The 8,191-nt window shown below is 36.2% G+C and overlaps 1 protein-coding gene across 1 annotated transcript; it reads left to right on the top strand.

Moving 5' to 3' along the window:
- The first annotated feature begins 7,307 nt into the window (after positions 1-7,307).
- LOC145099829 (superoxide dismutase [Mn], mitochondrial-like) lies at positions 7,308-7,977 on the top strand. The gene is made up of 4 exons (XM_079037332.1): positions 7,308-7,418; positions 7,506-7,562; positions 7,651-7,715; positions 7,783-7,977. The coding sequence occupies exons 1-4, from the start codon at positions 7,308-7,310 to the stop codon at positions 7,886-7,888; spliced, it is 339 nt and encodes a 112-aa protein (XP_078893458.1). The 3' UTR covers positions 7,889-7,977.
- Positions 7,978-8,191: the final 214 nt, after the last annotated feature.

The following is an 8,191-nucleotide window of genomic DNA, read 5'->3' as shown; positions in this document are numbered from 1 at the left end:
GACTGGCTAAAATACTGTGAGAAGACTCACCTCGATCCACTGATAAACAAATAGCACTCGAGCTGCTGAACCAGAAAAATCCCAGCACTAAATCATAAGTAATAAAACCCTAATTAACAATTAGGTCATAAATCATAATCCAGAGTCTAAATCCTTAATCTCGACTCCTAGGGTAAAATACCATTTTACCCTTCCCTTAATAAGCCCCTCATCTCGTGGCCCATGCCAAGAAAACCTAAGGTCCAACAAGGCCCAATAGACCTGATTCATGATGCCTTAGCCTAGGGTATGCTATTGATGGATATTATCTGCTATTTGCTCTATGTATGTGCTAAGTAGGAGTGCCTAGCAGGAATATTTTAGAGAGATTTTTGTGTAGAGGAGTAATCTAAGAGAGATACCTAGATGTGCATTTGAGGAATCATTGAGATAGTAGTTAGATCCCTACGATAGGTAGGGTTGCCTGACTTCGGTGATGCCTTTTGAGTTGTGGATAGAGGGAGTGAAGTAGTAAGCTAGAGTGGTTTTATATGCTGGTAGAGGATATTTGATGCTCGAATGCTGCTTGCTTTGTGCTTTGTAGGACTCTTGATGATGGGAGTCAGCTACTAAGTGAATATGACGATATTCAGGAGGTAGATGGCTGGCATCATGAGGAGTTCTTCAACAGCTGATGGCAGGTAAGTGTGAGAACCTGGGAGAGCCTAGGGAGTAATTTTAGTGTGATGAGTACATTGTTTAGAGGTGAGTATTCTCTGGAGAGCGACTGTGCATAAGGGGATGGGTGATCAAGGAGGTCGACCAACTACTTAGAAAATCTGGGACGATCCGTGTGGAAAGTATGGGTAGATGTGGCAGGTAGTATGGGCCCGTACTACTGAAAACAGATCACCCATACTCGAAACAAGGAGAATTCCAGAGGTTCTAAGTAGCAGATTGAGAGGAGATAACGTGGTTCGGGTACCATGATTTGTAGCAGAGTGTGCTTCCATCTTAACCAGTTATTCCGCTATGGTTGTTCAGACTGAGAGTGGATATGGTAGATTATGGGGCCAGAGGACCATGTCGGTCGAGCTTCAATGGGGATGTACCTTGCGAGGAAAATTGAGTTAGATCCCGAAGGGTCTGACTGGAGAGCTGCCGGTTGGAGTCGCAGGACTCAATGACAATTGGAGATAATGCCTTGCGGAGGATTGCGGTATGGGTTGAGTGATCAACCTATTGATGTGTGTAAAACGCCCTAGTTTTAATCCTATTATGTGAAATCCCCAAATTTCACGGCCAGAAAAGACCGATATGTTTATGCTTTGTTTTAAAATCAGAGTAATCTTTTAAAGAAAATTGTTGCGGAATTTGTTCCCAGAAAACATGATAAATATTTTATCCAAGCATCTCCGAAGAGATGTATTTTATTTGTTTTAAAACACTTGGGATGTCCTGGTCAATACAGACACATAAGCATAAACCGAACTTACATTCATCTACACTAATGATATACATCTCTTTAATCTCTTAGTGTAATGTGTCTTTGTATTGATACCTGTGATACAAAAATATTGAGTGGGTCAGGTTTGGAAAACCTGGTGAGTACATAGGGATTTCAATCCCACAATGTTATAACATATATATAATTTAGAATTTACTCAATATAAAATTTTCTCCATATATATATAACCAACTCTTACCCCACCCCGTTAATCCTATGAACGAGACTAATATACCCTTGGACCTTAAATTTTAACTCTTACTCCCAAATATAATCCATATTCTCGAGTCCATGATTGTGCCCATTCCATACTCCCGGATAAGGGACAATTGGTCTATGTCTAAATCCATACTCCCGGACTAATGACAGATTCTATGTCCTGTCCATACTCCCGGACTAAGGACAACTGACTATGTCTTAATCCATACTCCTGGATCAATGACAACTGACTAAGTCTTAATCCATACTCCCGGATTAATGACAATTAACTAAGTACAATCCATACTCGCGGACTAGGGACGGATAACCATGTCTAATCCATGCTTCCGGATCAATGACACATTTCAAAGTTCTATTCTCTGTATATATCTCGCTCGTACTCATAAAGAGATACTACCCCATAACCATTATAACAAACCTTAAGTTTACTCTTTAACTTGATATTATCATAAACAATCAGATATGTTCTTTAACACATAATTCAGACATCATCAAATAACTCACACAAAACATATATTTAATACATTCAAACAATACTTTTATTAAAATCATGTTCATGAAAGGGACTACGCACTCACTTGATTATACAATTATCGGACAACACTACGACTCTTAAAGTAATATTCTTCGATGAAACCGAGGTATGTTCACACAACGGGCTTCTCGCGGGCAGAGCTTCAGCTTGAAACTCATTTCTTCTCGGGATCTTCGGAGCGTCGGGACTCGCTTCGGGTATCGGGGATCATACCGGGGCTTCGGGGGGTTAAAAGAAGGCTTAAAGATGAGTAGAGTAGGAGAGAGGTTGAGAAATTAGCAACCAAACCTGGCTGCCTTCGGTTTTTATTTATAGAGCTGAAGTTTCAGATTTCACATTGTGAACCATCATTTCACGTCGTGATCTTGGACGTCATCAGGTGTGTAGTCGAGATGTTCAGTCTGTCAGGCTCCAAAAGACGTCAGCACCGAGTTCACGTCGTGAACCCCTTTTTCACGTCGTGAACTCTGACATAGTGTTGGGGTCCACGCCCCGAACTTCATAAATTCATAACTTTCGCATACGAGCTCCATTTTGAACGTTATTTATATCCACACGTAGGTGAGATTATGCTCTACAACTCTCATTTAGACTCTGTCGGTTAATTTTGACTGTAATTTTTATTATATTTATTTTTAGTAGGCCGGGACAGGAAAACTCCGTTATAAACTCATAACTTCTTCATCCGACGTCCGTTTTTGTCTGTCTTTTTACCGTTGGACTACTATCGATGAGATTTTTGATTCTCGTTTAGATTGTTTCAGCTAGAAATCACTCGATCTCATACTCGAACTTTGGGTTGCATACCGCTAAGTCGAAACTTAGAAAAATCATAACTTCCTCATACGAAGTCAGATTTAGACGTTCTTTTTATATACGCTCTCGGTTTAACGTATTCTACAACTTTCGTTTAGATCGTTAAAGCCAAATATCGCTCTATCTTAAATTCACTATTTACGTCGCGCAGTGTCGTGTAGGTTCTGTCGCAAAACTTCGACAGGTCATAACTTCTTCGTTATAGCTCGGATTTCGGCGTTCTTTATATGTACGAAAACCTTGTGAAATATACTACAACATGGTTAAGATTATTTATTCTAAATACTCTTCTATCAAAAAGTCATTTTTGGCGCTTATCATCTCTAAATTGACTAGCTCGGATCTACGGGCGTTATACATTACTTCAACACAAAATGAACACACGAAAGGCAGTGTACCTATCGATTAATAGTATAGTTCAAGGAAGTAGGGTATCGAACACAGGGAACGGTAACAATTAAATTAAATACTAATATTATCTAATTAAAACAATTAATAAAATAGGGGGGTTTTCTCTAGTTTTGCATGACTAGAAACTTAAACAATTAATTAACTTTCAAACAAGGATAGCTAACAACTAAGAACAACAAGAAAGGACAACTAGATTCAATGATAAAAGAGACTTCTGTTCAGATTCGATTCACTTATTCCTATGGTTGATTTCGTGGCAAGTGCAATGGATCAATATGTCAATGGTTACCGATTCCTAATATGATTGGGTTCATGTTCACTATTACCAATCCTGTAGTAGACAAGTTAATTCAAACAGTGATCAAGTGATTAAACTAACAAGTTTCCTAGTGTTCAGTTCGTATCAAGTAAGACTTGTAATAATAACTAATCAAATTTGTTTAATTCAATCAACTCATATGTGGTTGTTCATCACACATGTTCACACATTGATTTACATATTTTCTAGTTAACCCTAGTTTCATGTTCACTATTCCTAGGCATACAATCTAGTATTCACAAAACTATACGAATCAAGTAATCAAGAAGATGTTCATGCAACTCAATAACTTACTTATTAACAAAAAATATTTATCATCAATACATGAGGATCTTTAACAATCTTAACAAGATGAATAACCAAATTAGTATTAATCCAACCACTCAATCAAACCATGTTTATAAGATTGTCTCATCCAAACAGAAGTAAAAAGCTTTTATCTCATATGTACAGCAAGTAATAACCTAAAATCAAAATCTAATGATTCAAACATGGTTCAAAACAAAGATTAAGAAAAGAAGAATGATTATTTGCCTTTGATTCTCTTCTAAATTGTCTCTTAGGTTGTAATCTCGAAAACTGAAGCTTTAAGAACCCTTCTGATCTTCACTAATCGTAGCTAGCCTCCCGAAAGTGTTAGGGTTTCGGGCATAGATGTTATCTATTTATAGTTTCCAAAAATCAACCCAACTCGTCGAGTTTTTAAGAATAACTCGATGAGTTTTTTCTACAATCCGCGTATGCAATGTGTACGGCAAGGCATCCTTGAATCGAGAATATTCTGACCAAATCGTCGAGTTGAGGGTCAACTCGTCGAGTTTCTTCATATTTCAGCCTTCTTTCAATCTCCAAGCTTCCGATCACTTAATCCTCTTTCTTTTTCACCCGAGCATGTCTTTTATTGCTGAAATTGAAATATTAAGCTAATTAAGTACCTTTTGTCCATAAAATGATATAAAAACAACATAAAGTATTAAGATAATTAATGAGTTCAAAAGTCTTAGATCGATTAGATCTTTCACAAGTACGATAAAAGAAATCAACACTACAAGAAAAAAGGCCTTTTACGACGCGCAAACAACGACACTCGGAGATTTATGTTACGAAAAAGAGAGTGACATTAAAAAAGTGTCATCTCTTCAAAAAATTTAAGGATTCAGGTCACGCATTATTGCGTGCCCTTGAATTAGTGTCTAAAGAAAAAAATTAAAAACACGGAGGGTGCTTTATCTTAAACGTGCGTCGTCTATGGCTGTCGCTTTATAATTTTAATGAAACGCGCGTTTTAATAGCTAAGGGGGAAATGGAATCCATAAAAATCAAAACCAGGGGGGAAATGGAATCCATAAAAATCAAAACCCCCGCCTGTTCGATCCTTTCTTAGCCATCGACCCTAATCTTTGAATTAGCAAGAAAGAAGCCTTAGGGATCGACTTCATCTTCACCCACCTCCAACGCCTCCAACCCTAGTCCTTCATCCAACACAACTCGGGCTTTCTCTGCATGAAAACCTCCAACTACATCCTCCACATGAAAAAAAAACCCTAATTGGCGGCCACGTTTTGACATCAGGTATCCTTGGGATGAAAGCCTTCTATTGACATCAGGGTCCCATTGAGATCTTCTGTTAGGGACGATTGCTCATATTTAGTTCATACATCCCCCCTAACCAAACCATTAGCATCGCAAAATAACCCTAATCTTCTGTTCGTTCATCTTGGCGGCTAGAGAGGGAATTGTTCAAGGTTTTTGTATGGGTCTGTCGGATTTATGAGTCACCGTCGAGGGAAGAGGGGGAAGAGGACCTCGAGACAAACTTTTCTCCAACCTAAGGTATCAATTCCTATTATTTTCTTCTCCTTCTTTTATATTTCCCCGCCAAGCACCATCTACCGCCATGGTTGTCTTTCTGATGCACATAACCTGTTTGATGAAATGTCAGAGATAAAAACTTGAAGTTAAAGTTAATATTTTAATCAATATGCAGGGTGAAGATGATGAATCAGTTAGAATAGATAAAATGGTACTCAAGTCGATTTTGATTTTGGGTAGAAAATAAAAAGATTTTATATTAGGAAATCACCATTTTTTTCCTTTGTTTAGTCCTTCAACTGCGATCACAAGAAATTGGAATGATCAATTTCTGTTCCACATGTACGATCCTAAGCATGTTATCATTATAGTTCATCATAAAACCCATATAGGCTCTTGCAGCTCTTTTTAATACTGAATGTGTATTAATTTCTTGCCACCTTATTTAACTTTTGAAACCACCTTGATGCTAGTGTTCCTTGACCATCTATTACAGATGCATGAGTCTTATTTTTAAGTAATATTGTTTCTTTAAATTTCATGTTTTTTGCAGGTTGGTAATGATTTTTTGAATTCAACAAGACAAAATTTAAGATTGAGGGAGGATCATAAGGTATATTATGTATATCATTATTCAAGATGGCATGTTAGTTTTGTCCTATTTTATTCATAATTCTATATAGAATGCCTTTTCGTCGTCAATATTATATGTTTTAATTCTATCAAAATCTTACAATTTCTAAATTAAGGTACACAATAATTGTTGGTTGCTGGAACCTTTGTTATCTCCTGTCCATGCTTTTTCCCTCATTACAGCAGGAAAAGGTTTGTCTATTCTATGTTTTACTCATATATTTAATCATTTTATAGGTTATATTATGAGAGTTTTACCCATGGTTAGTTAACATTTTTGTTCTGTGATCTATTTGTTTAGTGAATGTAACTTATCTTCTTGTGATCTTTGGTACCACAGAGCAAATGCACGTCGGTTCTGTTCCACAAATTTTAATTTGCTCAGCAACAGAAGTCACACAATATTTACATTGGTAACTTTCTGAATTGGCTAAACTAATTCATTTTTTAGGTTAATTTTTTTAACATTTTATTACTTTATCACCTTCTAATCAAACAATGATTTTCATATATCATTAAAAAGTGAAACAAAATAAAATGCTAGATAATTGTGGAGCCTGAACAAGTAGTACTTAATCTAATAGAAGTTGATTCAGATATACTTAATGTCCATTGTGAGCAATCTTTGACCATCTATTTACATTATACTGTTAATCAAGTGATTTTTCATTTGTAACCATAAGTTTGTTGATGGATCATAGAATATAATTAGTGGTACATACCATAAGTTTGTTTGGCCAAGCTGTCGAGTGTTGCTACAGTCTTCTAAATATCATGCACAAGTTTATACTTTATATAAGTAGCATAAAATGGATAACTACATGCTAAAAATTATTATGCCCAGAAAAGAAGAAAAAAAATGCTTACTCAATTTATAAATAAGTGACAGATGTGTAATATAAATAAAAGTTGTTTGGTTCATCTTCCGCAGGCTTTGGACACCAATTGATGGCGAGTTCGACGATTACATTGTCAATCCAAAGTCAAGCGGATATCAGGTAAAGATCTATCTCAGTATACTTTTTTGTATGCTGCTGATATTAGGTATACCTATTTCATATTTGTGTGAGTAATGCATGTTGTTTCCTTCTTTGGGCTCGACTATCAACCAGAGCTTTAGTTCTGTGGAAAAATTGATTGCTAAAAAGAACGCAAAAGGCGTTGCTGTGCAAGGTTCTGGATGGGTGGTATGTTCCTTAATCTTTATTTTGTCATTTTGGTTTTTTCTTTCAACTTTTTTTTTGTTATTTTAAACTTATGATATATTTTGGCAGTGGATTGCTGTTGACATAGAGTTGAAGAGGCTTGTGGTTGAAACCACATCAAACCAGGTAAGTTATCACTAGTTTTATTCAAACAAAGTAGTATCCCTATTAAACTTCAGAATTCAAATTATTGAAATATGAATCTCTGTTGTAGGACCCACTGGTTACAAAAGGTCCAAGTTTGGTTCCTCTACTTGGCATAGATGTTTCGGAGCATGCATTTAAACAAATTTCATTTTTGTATGGTATACAAATTGTACACATTTCAACTTATATATGTGTTTTTGTACAATTTGCAGTATAAAAATGTCAGGCCCGATTACTTAAAGAACATTTGGAAGGTGATCAACTGGAAATATGCAAGTGAGGTATATGAGAAAGAGTGCCCTTAAAAGAGTTGCAGGTTTGTTAAGATTTAAAGGATGCAATAAAGAAACCCTATTTTACCCTTGGGATAAGAACATACTGTGTATGAAACCAGTTTTCCTGTTACACATTGGATTTTTATGATTAGAATCCATTGAATCATTGAGTTTCAGTCAATAACTAACATTCCTTTGTGCAGATAAAGCTTATGATTTCTGTTTAAGAGCTGTTCAAATACTACCTATACATTCTCTCTCTCTCTCTCTCTCTCTCTCTCTCTCTCTCTCTAATAACTTTGTGAAGAATTGTACTTAAAACACGATTTTTTG

The sequence above is a fragment of the Lactuca serriola genome, chromosome 4 (genome assembly GCF_051521515.1).
Source record: "Lactuca serriola cultivar US96UC23 chromosome 4, Lser_US96UC23_V15, whole genome shotgun sequence".
Classification (NCBI taxonomy): domain Eukaryota; kingdom Viridiplantae; phylum Streptophyta; class Magnoliopsida; order Asterales; family Asteraceae; genus Lactuca; species Lactuca serriola.
This window is presented reverse-complemented; position numbering and strand designations above follow the sequence as displayed.